This window comes from Emydura macquarii, unplaced genomic scaffold (assembly GCF_026122565.2).
Source record: "Emydura macquarii macquarii isolate MOO-44397 ecotype Brisbane River unplaced genomic scaffold, CSIRO-AGI_Emac_v2 contig_2473, whole genome shotgun sequence".
In the NCBI taxonomy this organism is placed as follows: domain Eukaryota; kingdom Metazoa; phylum Chordata; order Testudines; family Chelidae; genus Emydura; species Emydura macquarii.
The window spans coordinates 10474710-10490348 of record NW_027132610.1 but is presented as its reverse complement, the minus strand read 5'-3'; the positions used below and the strand labels follow the sequence as shown (position 1 = coordinate 10490348).

General features: G+C 41.2%; 2 protein-coding genes across 3 annotated transcripts in view; one reads left to right on the top strand and one right to left on the bottom strand.

Moving 5' to 3' along the window:
- The window catches only part of HSPH1 (heat shock protein family H (Hsp110) member 1), a 31920-nt gene extending 18762 nt beyond the window's left edge, over positions 1-13158 (top strand). For both annotated transcript variants that reach the window (XM_067562940.1, XM_067562941.1), the window contains exons 11-18: positions 4879-5084; positions 5771-5902; positions 7416-7553; positions 7976-8101; positions 9012-9119; positions 9230-9349; positions 11049-11210; positions 12180-13158. In XM_067562940.1, coding sequence (XP_067419041.1) covers positions 4879-5084; positions 5771-5902; positions 7416-7553; positions 7976-8101; positions 9012-9119; positions 9230-9349; positions 11049-11210; positions 12180-12380 — 1193 coding nt within the window. In that variant the 3' untranslated portion in view covers positions 12381-13158. The remainder of the gene's footprint in view (positions 1-4878; positions 5085-5770; positions 5903-7415; positions 7554-7975; positions 8102-9011; positions 9120-9229; positions 9350-11048; positions 11211-12179) is intronic.
- Positions 13159-13740: 582 nt separating this feature from the next.
- The window catches only part of LOC137162984 (cilia- and flagella-associated protein 337-like), a 64083-nt gene continuing 62184 nt past the window's right edge, over positions 13741-15639 (bottom strand). The window contains 3 exon segments of the mRNA XM_067562942.1: positions 13741-14014; positions 14112-14165; positions 14167-14195. Coding sequence (XP_067419043.1) covers positions 13849-14014; positions 14112-14165; positions 14167-14195 — 249 coding nt within the window. The 3' untranslated portion in view covers positions 13741-13848.

The window sequence follows — 15639 nt, the reverse complement described above, 5'->3', positions numbered from 1 at the left end:
TCAACCCTGAAAACTTTATCTGGAATTCGAAAGTCAGTTTGGTACTGATTCACATAGTCAAGTTAAATTCTTCATTCAGAATTGATTTAGTAGTTGTGCTGTGTGAGCTGGAAGAGAATGCAGGTCACACTTCTACAGTTGTATTCGTTTTTGCAAGACAAAATAGGATTAAAAACTGGCTTCAGTCAGTAAAGTAAGCAGACATAATACAGTATACAAAGGGACCAGATCTACTGACTAAGGACACTTGTATCTAATCACCTCTCAGAGTAGAAACATACATTAACCTTTTCTTATGTCTTAATTTCCTAAATATTTCTCAAGACCCTATCTGAGCTTGCTCCAGTTTATCAGCTTTAAAAAAAAAAAAGGGGGGTAGCTAAATCTGAATGCAAATCTCTAACTTCCATCTAACAAACTGAGTAGGGAAATCAATTTTTCAGCTTCACACATTTGATTAATCTATAATCCAACATATGATGGTTACAATAGCATTTTATTGACTTTCAGTTAATCACGTGCCATAATTCCCTATCATCTCTCTTCCACATCAGCAATCTACATATTAAGTATCAGAAAACTAATTGGAGGACTCTTAAATAGCATTATATAATAAAAGTCAATGACTGATGAAAGCTAATGAATATTGAATTAAAAACAGGAAACGTCCATATTCAAAAGTTCCAGGTTGCATGGTTTGGATTGCATGAACCAAAGCTGTAGGGAGAAGTCAGCACAATAGCATTTTGCTGTAGCTAATACTATATTCTTCTTTGAGTGCTTGCTCATGTTGATTCTAAATATATGTGTGCATGCCACATGCACAGTTTGCCGGAACGTTTTCCCTCAGTAGTACCCGTAGGGTTGGCTCCAGTGCCCCCTGGAGTTGTGCCTCCATGGCACTCTGTATAGGGCCCTGCCAGTTTCTCCTTACTGCCCGTGACGGTCACTGGAACATTTGCTTCTCTTGCTAGCAAGCATTTTCCCTCTTGTGTCTATTGCTAAGTACCTGTTAATAGTTTATAGTACAGTTAAGTACTCCTGCTTATCGGGTTGTTTATCTTCCCCTCCCCTCTCTGGGACAGGGTATGCCTGGCTTCAAGCCTTGAGTCCTGCCAGAAGTCTCTGTGGAGGAACAACCTGCACTTGTCCTGTCTTTGGTGCCTAAGAGTTGCATCATCAGGGCCGGTGCACAATCTGCAGAGGCTTCAAGCCCAGGACTCAGAAGGAGTGCAGTCAGAGGTTGAAGTTCCTCTTTAATAGAGGCTGCCCTTTGACCTGTGGGGCAGAGACCATGCTCCTCAATATTGGTGTGGGGTGCTCTAGCTTCCGTGAAGAAGCCAGTTCCAAGAAAGGTCTTGGCACCAAAAGAGCCCTGGCACTGACATTACTCTCTGGCACTGAAGGACTCAGCACACGGAGAGCAGCAGTACTGCTCCCATTTCCCAGTGCCACAGAAGAAGAGAGAGTAGGCAGGGGGTGCTTTCCGATGCTGAAGTCGTCATTGGCAGAGTCCTGAGCCCACTGCATTGGCACTGTTGACTCTGGGCCTGAGGAGGATCTTGTTGAGTTCAGAGCTATTGGACTCCCCAAAGGAGAGACAGGAGGAGGAACTGCAGCTCCTCTCCACACTGGAGACATTTGAGGTGGCCAGGGAACTTATTGAGGAGACTGCACTGCCACCTCCGTCTCATTGCAGCCAGGACTGTGACCCAGCACCAAAAAGACCTACGATGCATCCAAGGGCAAGCTAGCCATGTAGGTGAGGTTGTGGTCCCTCTGACGCCGTTCACCAGCACTGCACCCCCGTGTTCCCTTCTTTGCCCTCAACCATCAGTGTGCCTGGTGGTGGATGCCTCAGCAATGGGTTGGGGAGCCCACTTGGGGAACCTAAGGACTCAAGGTCTTTGGTCCCAGTCGGAACTTTTACTTCATATCAATATGAGAGAGCTGAGAGCAGTGCGTCTCGCTTGTCAGGCCTTCCAAGTTCACCTGGAGGGCAAGGTCATATTAGTCTTAACAGACAATACGACAACAATGTTTTATATAAGCAAACAGGGTGGCACTCACTCCTCTCATCTGTGCCAGGAAGCCCTCAAGCTATGGGACTTCTGCATCGCTCAGTCAGTTCACCCGGAAGCATTGTACCTTCCGGGAGCTCAGAACACTCTGGTCAACAACCTCAGCAGGTCCTTTCTCACTTACGAGTGGTCCGTCCGTCTGGATGTGTTGAGCAGTGTCTTCCAGCAGTGGGTGTTCCCCAAATAGATTTATTTGCCACAAAGATCAACAGGAAGTGCCTTAGATTCTGCTCCTTTCAGAATCACAGCCCAGGTTCTATCACGGACGCATTTTGGGTATGTGACAACTGTTTTATGCCTTTCCACCTACCCCACTCATTCACAGGGAGCAGTGGAAAATCAAGCAAGACAAGACATTGGTGATTCTAATAGCCCCAGGGTGGCCTCAACAGCATTGGTACACCATGCTGCTCAACCTCTCGGTGGATTCCCTGATCACTCTTCTGCTGCTCCCAGACCTGATTACTCAAGAACACGGAACCCTTCATCATCCCAATTTGGAGTCTCTTCACCTCATGGCATGGAAACTCGATGGCTGAATCCTCTGGAGCTGGCATGCTCGGGGTCAGTCAGAGAGGTACTCGAAGCAGCAGGAAACCTTCTCCACAAGGGCCACTTACCTGGCTAAATGGAAAAAGTTTTTGTGCTGGGCCACCCATAGGGGCATCAAGACTGAGTTGGCATCAATCCTCGATTCTTTGTTACTCTTAAAACAGCAAGGCCTGTCACGGTCATTGATTAGGGTACATCTAGTGGCACTTTCAGCCTTCCACCCCAGAGAGGCATGACACTTGGTTTTTGCTAACGCCGTAGTGGTGCAATTCCTGAAGGGCCTAGACAGACTATATCTTCCCATTCGACTACCAGTCCCTCAATGGGATCTCAATCTCATCCTCTTGCAGATGACAGGCCCACTGTTTGAGCACCTCAAGACGTGCTTGCTTTTATATTATCCTGGAAGGTGACCTTTCTGGTGGCTCTTTGGCTAGAAGAGTCTCTGAGTTCAGGGCACTTGTGTCAGATCCACCATACATGGTTTTCTTTAAGGATAAGGTCTCTACCCAGCATTTCTGCTGAGGGTGGTTTCCCAGTTTCATGATATCTTCCTCCCGGTCTTCTACCCAAAGCCGCAGGCTAACAGTCAAGAATGCAGACTGCATTCCCTGGATGTTAGGCACGCCTTGACCTTTTACACCTCATCACCTCATGCATTAGGACCTGCTATGACTTGGCGAAACTACCAGCCCCAAAGTTAACGGCCCCTTCTACTAGAGCACGTGCCTCCTCCACAGCCTTTCTGGCCCAGATACTGATTCAGGACATCTGTAGAGTGGCAACATGGTCCACTATCCACACCTTCACTGCCCATTACACTATTACCCAGCAGGCCAGGGACAATGCTGCGTTTAGCAGGGCAGTCCTTCAGTCTGTAGATCTCTAAGCTCCAACCCCACCTCCTATAATCTGGCTGGGGAGTCACCTACTTGGAACTGACATGAGCAAGCACTCGAAGAAAAAACTGTTACTAACTTTTCCGTAGTTGCTGCTGTTCTTCGAGATGTGTTGCTCATGTCCATTCCCAGACCCACCCGCCTATCCCTCTGTCAGTGCTGGCCGGCAAGAAGGAACTGAAGAGGTGGAGGGTTGGCAGGGCCATATATAGAGCGCCATGGAGGCGTGACTCCAGGGGGCACTGGAGCCGACCCTACAGGTACTACTGAGGGAAAACTTTCCAGCGACCTGTGCTTGTGGTACGCACACACCTACTTGGAATGGACATGAGCAATACATCTTGAAGAACAGCTGTTACCGAAAAGTTAGTAACTGGTTTTTTTTTTTCCTCAGTTTCACAGACCCTTGAAGTTCTTTGCATAAGTAGTAAAAGACCAACGCATTCTGATCTGGAACAAAGGATATTGATATTGTTATTGCTATTAAAGACTGTAAAAGTATGTGTGTGTGTTTGGGGGGGGGAGGGGGGGATCTGACTGTATTTTCAAAGTGCTGTTCTATGCTGAACAGGAATTGATCTAAAAATGACATACTTTGAATACACACAGATCTGGTGACTCATTCATGTCAGTTTGCTATAGTCACCTTTTTAATCTTGGTGTTACTTTTGAGCTAATACAGCTGTGAGAGAGTGAGCTTTCTTCATTATTTTTATTTTATATTTCTGTTACACTTGTGTCTGGAGATCATAGTCTGGATTGGGAAAGTTTATTTATCCCCCTCTTCCCCTCAATTTAAACTAAATTTATTGGTTGGATTCTAATCCATTTTATGCATCATCGGTAGAGTTATTTCAATTCAGTTTGCAGGGCCACACGTATGACCCCATCGGAGGTGGTATAGATGTTGAGAGGCTAATTTGGCTTTTAGACTCCCTCATTGGTGGTGGTGCAGATGAGATAAAGTACCCAATTCTGACTCAGATCTTGGGCTGAGTTTGCAGGGTTGAAAGTTTGGGTGTATTTGGGGGGGTGGGGAGGAAGATATCTTGTCTATAGATTTAAGCCCATCTGGTATGGAAGTCTGAGAGAAACTTAAACCAACATTGGTATTTTTAGGTTTCTGCACTCACTCCCTGATCATCAGTGCTGTCTCACCATGTCACCACTGGTAAAATTAGAGTTCTCTGCAACTTCTTCTGGCTGAGCCAGGCCTCATGTCTTGCATTCTCTCTTCTCCATTAACTCTATAAAATGCATGTAAATTGTTTGTGTGAAAGATGCCATATATAACACTGGAAAAATATCTAAAATGACATCAAATTTTGGATCCCCTTTGTTTTTAGGCAGATACGTTGTCCAGAATGTGGCAGCTCAGAAAGATGGAGAGAGGTCTAAAGTCAAAGTTAAAGTCCGTGTCAACACTCATGGCATTTTCAGTGTGTCTACTGCATCCATGGTAGAACAAGTTAAAGCTGAAGAGAATGAAGATCTCATTGTGGAGACTGAAGTAGAGACTGTGAATCAGAGGCCTCCAGAGAATTCAAATGATGTAAGGTGGTCTGTTTTTTGCAGTGTTCTGAACAAAATGCATTCTTTCATAATTTCGTGATTTATAAATACCTTCTGCTAAGGGAGACCAAGTAACTGAATTGGGGGCAGGCTTCAGAAGAAACAAAACTTGTTTACAAGGAAGGGAGGCAGTCGAGTGCTGTCTCCTTGGAAAAGTGCATCCAGAAACAAGCCTATGGCCCAGTCTGGACACAGTTTGACATTTTTAGTAGGAACTGATGTATTCAATATGGGTATTTAGTTTAATACTAAGAGTCAAATAGCAGTAGTGATTTTTGCTTGTAATTAACACCCAGGATTGTTAGTAAATCCCCAAATAGGGAAAACTTTAATTTGTGACTATAATAATCAAAACTAACTTTTGATGCTACAGTTATCTGCACATGATCCTGCATTATTGCTGAAGTACTGAATGGCTTACCCATAGGGGAAAACCTATTGGCTTTCTATAATGGGGGGAAAGGGGGAAGAATCCTGCATTGTTAGGGTGGCCTAGATGTCTTGATAAGTCTCTCATCTTATACCTATGATTCCATGAATACATTTACTACAGAGTGATTTCTCAGTAAGTAAGAAAGCATGTGGGGAAGTAATAGGCACTATAACGTCTAATAAATACAAGCACACATTCTTTCTACATCCTTTGTGCCTGGGTTTCCATTTCAGAAAAATTTCCAGCAAGACAACAGTGAAGCTGGAACACAGTCCCAGGTACAAACTGATGGTCAACCAACTCCACAGTCTCCCCCTTCACCAGAATCTCCCTCTGAAGAAAACAAAATACCAGATGCCAAGAAAGTGAGTGACCCTTTAAACTTATTGTACTGAAAAATGTTATTATCTATTATGATGGCATTTTAAAACCGTAACCTTTACCAAAAGAAAGTAGGCAGTTCAGTGCTCTTGCAGCATATTGTGTTTAGTACCTTTTGCATCTTTATTTTTATTTTTGAATAACATAACCAATGATTGTAGCTATTTAAGACAAGATAAAGCTGGCAAAATTGCTATTCCAATCATAAGTCTCCTGCAAGGAACAAGACTATCTCTTTATTGCTTCCCTTTATGCAGTATTGGATAATTTGTGCATTATCTTGAAGGTATTTCACTTTGAGAAACTGCTCAGGCTCAGTTTATTAGATCTACCACAGCAAACTGTAGGCAGAGAAACCAGGTTCAGAAGAAGACGCATAGAACTCAAATTTACACCTCTTAAAAAAACAAGATGTGGTCCTTGCCACAAAGGGCTTTGTGGTACAGTGTGTTAGTCACCGATGTTTCAGTGTAGGCTTCGGATTAGCTGAGCAACGAAGGCACCCAGGCCAGGTTTATTGAATGTGGCACAATAAGAAATGACTTACAGAGTATCTCTGGGTCAGTTTCGTATAGGCGGCGTTACAATGGCCACGGCCAACGGCGGGACTGTGTTATCCCCTAGACCGGACAGCTTTGTTTCCTCTGACACCTTCTTTTATACATTGTTTCATACAATTTCGTTCTGCCCCTTTTGATGTAGGTAGTTGCCACCCTCTTGACGTAGTTTAATACCACCTTTTTCCGTTAATTGGCTGATTTGGGCAAAACAACTCCATTTATCACTCTTTAGTCATTTTCTATTCATCAAAGTGTCATTTTAGGGAGTTAGTATCTTGGTACCTCCTATACCTGCTACATAATTTAATATTTTGACAGCACTTTCCTATGCCAATTTCAGCTAGCTTGTTTTTTTCCACTTATACTCCTGTTCACTCAGTTTTTTCCACTTAGGCCTTTAGCCTGTTTTACAGGCCTTAAGCTCTCACTTCTTAATACAGGCTTATATTCTGACTCTTATTTTAAGCATTAGTATTGATGCCCAAGTGAGAGAACGACTGTTTCAAAAACAAAAGCAAACAAACTGACTTCAAGAATCTGCCTGAGGCTGCTGGAGTTTGCATTTTCACCCAAGTGTTATGATAACATATAACTGCAAGCATTAATACTGACATTCTAATCTATAAAAGAACGTAGAGAATTGCTGTGTCCTGCTAATAGATAATGTTTCTGGCAGTTCCCCTTTCTGTTTCCCAACATACTTAATATTCTCCTGAAATATGCATTACACTTGCCTGTAGGTGAAGTGGGGAGGTAAAATATACAGCCAGCTGAAAAACAAAATCCCTTGTAAGGATGTATTTTGTGAGATTTTGAAGGAACAGTGAGAAAATACGTATTGGTGCATGTTCTGCTGAGGGACTTTAGCATTGCAGTGAGAAACAACAGCCTTTTAAGTCATGGATATGATTTTTTTCCCCCCCCCTCTCCAACATAGACAAATGAGAAGAAAAGTGATCAACCTCCAGATGCTAAGAAACCCAAGATAAAGGTGAAGAATGTAGAGCTGCCTATTGAAGCTAATCTGGTCTGGCAATTAGGGAAAGACCTTCTCAATATGTATATCAAAACGGAGGTGAGTTCAGTAATCTTTGTGAGGGAGAGTGATTCTTGCTTACTATTATTCAGTGACTATTTTTGAGCAACTTCAGACTTTATTTTAAAAAATGGAAAAATAGACTCCTGCCACTAATTAATTCATGATGAGTTAATGCAGTGCCTCATTTAAGCTTGACTGCAAAGTGTTAGCAGGATTGAAATGTCACTTTTGAATGATAGCATTACAGCAATGATCTATGTAATGAGATCACATATTGGTTCAAAACCATTTGAACCTGGAAGAAAGTCTCCACCTTTTAGTTCACTCCACTGTTGCTAGCACAGTTTGAGCAAGAGTATGAATTAAGGCCTTTAAAGACTATTATAGTCTTGTGTAAGACTGCTTTTAAGTTTAATTTTGTTTTAATAAAGTACTTCCTGTTTTCTATGATCAAACAGGGCAAGATGATCATGCAAGACAAACTGGAGAAGGAAAGAAATGATGCAAAAAATGCTGTGGAGGAATATGTGTATGAGTTCAGGGATAAGTTATTAGGACCATATGAAAAGTTTGTTTGTGAAGAGGTATGCCATAAAGTCAGATAACTGATTAATTAAACCTTTTTATAAGTACATGTTCCATTCAGCCAAGCCACGCTTGGATCTAGATGTTGGTTTAATATTTGAGAGATAAGGAGATGGGCAAACACCTGCCACATTTTGAGCCATTAAAATCAAAAAGCAGAATGATGTAGAATGTCTACTAAAAATGCACCTGTAATTTCAAAAGGACTGCATTTGGTCTGGTGTATCTTGCTGAATATCGGCACAGAGTTGTTGAAACTCATAGATGTTATCAAAACAGACATTTGTGTCTCTTGAAAATATATCCAAAATAGACACATACCCATATTTTGTTCAGTGCAAGTTTTTGTTTTCTTCTTCTGAAGATTATCAAGCTTTTACTTTTAGTTGGTATAACTATTAGGGAACAAACAGACTTCTCTTGGTTTTACCTTCATCTACATGAAGATCTTGCCATCATCTACATTTGCCATTGCAGCTCAGCTTGACTTGCACAGACTTCTAGAAATTGCAGTAGTATATGCAGCTCCCAGCTAGGAGACTTGAAATGGAGTGCTTTACCTACAACACTGTCCCTTCAATATGAGGCAGGCAAAAATCAATTTGGTAGTGCCTTTCTGTGGTCACACTGCAGGATTTCCTGTGAAAGACAGATATGATGGGCTGTGTTCTTTGTTCAAACCAAATTGTGCTCAGTATAAAACATGCTGGTGTAAAGGATGGTTTTAAGTTACCTTTGTGTCTCCAGTTTTCTCAGCCCCTAGCATAAAACAGCCTTAGGGCTTGACTATGAAAAATGTAAATAGCCTTCTTTGTAACAGACCATGCTGCAGTTGTATTTCTTTTTCATTTACGTACTACATATTTTGGCATGAATGATATTTCTAACTGCGTCCAAATTTCATCTTAGGATCGTCAAAGATTCTCTGCATTCCTAACAGCGACAGAAGATTGGTTGTATGAGGATGGAGAGGACCAAGCTAAACAAGTGTACATAGATAAATTGGATGATTTAAAGGTAGGACCATTTGCACTCTTGTATAATGTAACTTTCAAAATATTGCAGGAATTATTTTTGTAATTGGAGGTTTGAACTATGAAATGCTTAGAAAATATTATTTTCTATAGAAACGAGGTTCTCCAATTGAAATGCGGTACCAAGAAGCTGAGGAGCGACCACGGGTGTTGGAAGAACTGGGACACAAGCTTCAACACTATGCCAAAATAGCAGGAGAATACAGAGACAAAGTAAGTAGCCTCATGGGGAAGGGGTGGGGGGGGGAGGGGGAGGTAGGAATGGATTGACTTCCTTTTGTCACATGCTATTTCATTCAGACTTGCACCAGATGGGAGGGGTGTCAAACTCATTGTCAAGTGGACTGTCCACTTATTGGTATCCGCTATGCTGGGCCTACGCAGTTAAGAACATAAACTACTCTGTCTACAACAAATTTCCCACAATGAGTCTGAACAGGAGTTGCTCAAAATCTCTCAGGTCAAAAAGGACATTTGCACCAAGAATGAGGATTTATGACCCTTAATTGAAATTTTTTAGCCAAATTTTGAGCCAAATCTTACAACTTTTATTGGGGGAGGAGAAGTGGCACAGAAGCCAGTGATGAGAGTCTGTGTGTTTTTAAAAAAAAAAAAAAAAAAAAAAAAAGCCAACAGCCTGGTCTACGCTGCTGGCAAAATTCGGCGGCAGTCGAAGGGAGTTATGCAAGCTGTATTCTGCGCAGCTTGCGTAACTCCTATTGACTTCGTAACTTCTGTTTAGCGCACCATCTCCACTGCACTACATTGATAGGAAACGTGTACCTGCCGATAAAGCGCTACACTTTTTGGGGAGGTGGTTTTATTAGATCAACTTGCGGATCAATTGTGTCTTCACTGCCGCTCAATCGAACCGGAAGAATCGATCTGATGGCAGCCTGCCATCAGTGTAGACATACACATCATTCCTTATCTTAGGCTAAGTACATTATGTTTGTTCTATTTGTGCCTCTTATTTGACCATTGACAAGATTAGTCACAATAGAACACTTGGCATTCAGAAATATGGTTGGTCCTTGGTTTCACTGGATTTTGGAGTCAATATACTGTTTATGTGAAGGGGAGATAATTCACAACATTCAAAGCTGGTTTAGCCAGTCTGACAGGACTGCATGAGGGCCACATTTAGTGGGTTTCTTCATGACCATAAGAGCCAGAAAACAATTTAAGTGAAAACTTGCATTGATGTCATGTGGTCCAGAAATATCAAAGCAGTTGGGTGTCTGATTCCATTGACCCATCCATCTATGAAAGGTTACTTTTGCTGGTTGACTCAAGCTTTCATTTTTATAAACTCAAATTATCCCATGTAAGGCCATTCAAAATATCAAGCTGTGCAGTTGGGTATCTTTTGTCCCTGTTGCCCCACCTACAGCACTGTGACTTGGAGCCCTAAAAAGGCTGGATTATCTCCTACAGATCCTAATAAATGGCCTCTGGAGGGTGGGAGGAAGAATCCTATAATAGCAGATCTTCTCTGCTTGCCCTGCTCTGCAAAAATACATGGTGGTGCAGGAATCCACCATGAAGCTGAGCACCCCCATGTGATCTTCCTCCTCTGTGCATCAGTACAGCATAGCATCAGCTGCTATGGGTTCCTGCACACTGTTGGAAGAGAAGCCAGGATTGGTCCTGCTAATTGAAACTGAACTTTCCCTATTCTTGGTATGTTCTCCCCATTAAAGCATTGTGAAGCCCACTTCCTCTCTGTAAGCTTATCAAACACAGAAGTGGGTTTGATTCTTCCTCACTGTTTCATGGTGCTTCTTGCTGCAATGTGACAAATATTTAGTTAGTGAGAGAACAGAACCAAATTGGATGGTGTGTGTCTGGATTATCCGATATCATTGAATTGGTTCTTACTGACAAACCCAAAATATTCAACTCCATGCAGGATGAGAAATACATTCACATTGATGAAACAGAAATGGTACAAGTAGAGAAATGTGTCAAGGAAATGATGGAGTGGATGAGGAATATTATGAATGCCCAAGCTAAAATGAGCCCTGATCAGGATCCAGTTGTACGTGGAAGTGAAATCAAAGCAAAGCTAAAGGTTAGTGCTGAATGAAATTAATCCTAATGACAGGTGATATAACTAGGTCATTATTTAGAAATCACAGCATGTTTTAACTGGTGGGAAGTGCTAAAAGATAATTACAAATCCCAGTAGCATGAGGTTGCTTCCTCCCTCCTTGGAGCTATCTATTGTGTAAATTCTCTGGTGAATGTCTTCACTATATATAGGTTAGGCAGATAAACTTACACTGTAAATATCTTTCAGTAGCATTAAAAATTCAGTATCTGCTTTTCTAGTAGTGTGTAAATACAAAATATAATAGGGTGTGTAAGAGTATTAAAGCAGTGCAACATTTCTGAGCAATTGGCATTTTTTTTTATTTAAAATGCCCAAGCATTGTATAAAGAACTTTAATATAACCTGTTTAGAACGTAAACTAGATATGCTACCCCTGAATTATCTCTAGCCTCTTTGGGCTCAGGAAGCAAAGGTACAGGGGTTGAGACTCACAGACTTTAAGGCTAGAAGGGACCACTGTGATCATCTAGTCCGGCCTCCTGCACATTGCAGGCCACACAACCTTACCCACCCACTCCTGAAATAGACCTCTGACCTGAGCTACTGATACCCTTGAATCATGGTTTAAAGACTTCAAGTTACAGAGAATTCACCATGTACCCTAGTTTAAATCTGCAAATGACCAATGCTTATGCTGCAGAAGAAGGCGAAAAACCCCCAAGGTTTCAGCCAATCTGACCTGACGGGAAAATTGCTTCCGAACCTCAAATATGGTGATCAGTTAGACTCATGTGGGCAAGACCCACCAGGCAGATAGCTGGGAAAGAATTCTCTGTAGTAACTCAGAGCCCTCCCTATCTAGTGTCCCATCTCCAGCAGTTGGGGATTTTTGATACTGGCAAAACAGAGTCTCTGAACAGGGGTGATGGATCATCAGTAGCTTGTTGGTTTCGTGAAGAGTATTCCTAGTGCCTCTCTTTATCTTAGGAGTTACGTGATGTGTGTGAGCCTATTGTGATGCAACCAAAACCAAATGTTGACTCTCCTAAAGAAGAAAATCCAGTGAATGGACCCAATCTTCATACAAATGAAGGTCTGGAAGAAGATAAAAATAATGCTGAAATCCCTCAACACAATGGAGATTGTCATCCGAATGATAAAAACACCATCAGCATGGACTTGGACTAGACACTGAGCAGTTTGATCTCATTGAAAATTTGATCTCATGAAGAAAATACTTTTGCTGTAGTATGTGATTTGGGGAAGGGGGGGGATGTAGTTCTGGGAACTATTTATATTTTTTTTTCATAAGGTTGTCTGGAATGTGTTGTATTTGGGGGGGAAGGAGTAAAAAGCTGATCATGACTACCTTAAAAGAGAAAATTATCTTGGTAACTTTTCAGATTCCTGTGGAATTGTGAACTCATACTAAGCTTCTGTGCAGTATTTAACTGTTAGCTTTAGTAAGGATGAAGTTTAAAATTTTGCTATGAAACTTACTGCTCCTTCAATGGGATTGTAACAAATAGTTATGGGCACTTGTAGATGCCAAGGTAGTAGTCTTTCATCTTGACTTCTGAGATATCTGTAAAAAGCCACTTGCTGTTCAGTTTACAATGGCTTTCCAAAATAAACCTCTTGTCCTAAGCTTCACTCTTTATCACTGTCCTGTACCCTTGTTGACAAGTACGATGGTGAATGGTGTTAAGTAGCATGTTTAGTACATTTTATCTCGTTTATATAGTACATTTTCATGTGGAGAAAACAAAAGGAAGGAGATGCTCATCCTGTTCATGTTATTGTGAAACCTTTTAATGAGCTTTAATAATAAAGTTCAGCTAAATGGTATTTTCTAAAATGCTGGGTTGCTTATGTTCAGTGCTGTTTTCAGTGTAACTACTGTCCTTTGTCACAAATGGTAAAGAAAATAAAGCCAAATAGTTGTTTTGTGAGCAAAAGTTTATAACACTTGCCTCCGATTGAGTAAGACAATATTAATGTGAAAAAACTGAAGATGTGATACAGAAATGGCTTGTTACTCTTAAAACTGCACATACCAGAATGCACCTTGAATTGCATGACTGCCTGGAAACTTAAAATACCATGGCTGGGCATAAAACTTTCAAAAGCACATAAGTCTCCTGGGTCTAAAGAGACCAAGATTTGTAGTTTAGATACTAATCAGTCAAAAGGCATTCTTGGCCTTTACCAAAGAGATGATCCCAAACAAACATGGTGATACTGTCCCCCACTAAGCAAGCTGCTCTGGTGGATAGCCAGCTTGAAATCCCAGTTAAAGGTTAAAATTCCCCCCCTCAGGAATTTCTGGTCAAGTCTTTTGCAAAGGAACAACTGATGTGGAGGACTAGTTAATAGGGAGTTTGTCATGTTTTGGTTTCACCTTTTGCTTATATAATTCTTGTTTAAATGCCAAATAAGTCCAGCCTCATGGAGCTAACTGATGAGCCATGATAGTAGGAAGCTTAGAAGGATTAACTATCATGAAATGACTAAAACATTTGAGGCATATTTTAAAATAGTGTATTTACCAAAACAAGAGAGGAAAAGTTAGACCAGGAACTACACTAATAAACTGCCTTGCTACCACTGAAGAGACAGATGGGCATGTGCTCAGTTTATCTACAGAATTATTGCTCTAATTTTCCCATAATGATTTTTCATAAAAAAAGTCTGTACTAAGACAAGACATGTCAGGCTTTTCACAGATCAGTGGAGCAGTGACAGCTTCACAGCAGTTGATTATATGATGTGTGCTCCATCCCCCAAGACTGTTTATATTCTTGTAATGCTCCTGCTTCAAGCTAGGGAAAGAAAATTGAAAGCATGAATTATTAACTTGTTTTGAAAGTGGGGGAAAATTAATTTACTTGGTGGTCTTGTTTTCAGTTTACCTTTTACCCAAGCGTGTGCTAGTTGATTTGCTCTTTGATATCCATGTCAGTAATGGTGACTTGGAAGTTTGGGGTTATAGCTCATTTCATGCTAAACACACCAAAAGATCACTTAGCAAAGCATGAATTATTTAGACTGCCAATACATTTCTTCATATTAGGGCTATGAGCATCCTTCTAGCTAATGCTGTTACTTCTAGGGCAGTTTTACAAGTCTGAGTGAACCACTTAAAAAAAGTCTGGAAGAAAACAGTTGCTTTAAAACAGATGAGATATGAATTAAATGTATTTTCATAAATGCATACATGTGTTTTAATTATTACATTTATTGGGAAGGTTCTCATGATCTTTTATATAAGGCCCCAATTGGCATGAACCATTATTGTGACAATTCTTCTAGCATGTGCACATTAGATTAGTAAGAATATGCATTTAGGAGGATGCATGCACTTTTTACTCAGTATTTGCTTACTATTGATACAGCATAGGCTACTGTCAATTTTAGTTTCATGCATGTGGGTTGAACACTGGTAAACTGTACTTCTACCTGCTTATTTTAAATTTTTTTGTGCTGAGCTAGCATTTTGGGTCCACTATACTAGACTGCCTGATCTTTGGTCTTGTTGAGATTCAAATCTCAGCTTGTTCTGTTTTGTATATCGAAAAAGACTTCAGGAGCCAGACACATAATTGTCACCAAAAACTAGAAGATTTATGGCAGGGGTTCTCAAACTGGGTTGTGACTCTTCAAGGGGTCATGAGATTATTATGGGGGAGGGTGGGGTTTGCAAGTTGTCAGCCCCCATGCATGCTCTGGCTGTCAGCCTTCAGATATGGGTGGCCAGATAGCAGTGGCTGCTGGCTGAGTGCTCTGAAGGCTATGCTGCCCTAAGGAGCAGTGTAGAAGTAACAGTGAAGAAGGGCACGGGTGGGGGTGGCATGGCGTAGTGGGGGATCGTCACTTTTTTGGGGCAGGGAGAGAAGGGTCATCACAGCCTGAAATATTTTCAAAGGGGGGTTTCATGGAAAAAAAGTTTTGAGAACTGCTGATTTATGGGGATTTCTTTCCAAGAGAACACTTGACTGTTGGTTGGAGGTGGATTGTTGCTTAGTGAAATACTACACACTGGTCACTGTTTAAAAAGAGACTGTGAAACTAGAGCAATCCTATATTGTGAAATTGATACTGAGAGCTCAGAAGGAACAAACCCCTTTTGCTCCCACATCTTTTTTTCAGATACCCTTGGTACTTGCAAGTAAAGGATCAGGTATGAAAGGGACTAGATATATGCTGCTACTCAGTGCAGGGGACTGTGCCTGGTCTAATTTTAATTATGTTCACATGTAGCCTTCAATTGCACTGCAACACAACTTTGTGCACTTGTGCTAGGATTTTCAGGAGCAAGATTCTAGACAGTGATTTAAAGGTTAAATGTTAAGTTGTCTTTATTCACTAATAAGGCCAAAAAGGACCGTCAAGGCTATTTAGTCTGACGTGCATAACACTGTCATAGGACTTCCCTGAATTAATTCCT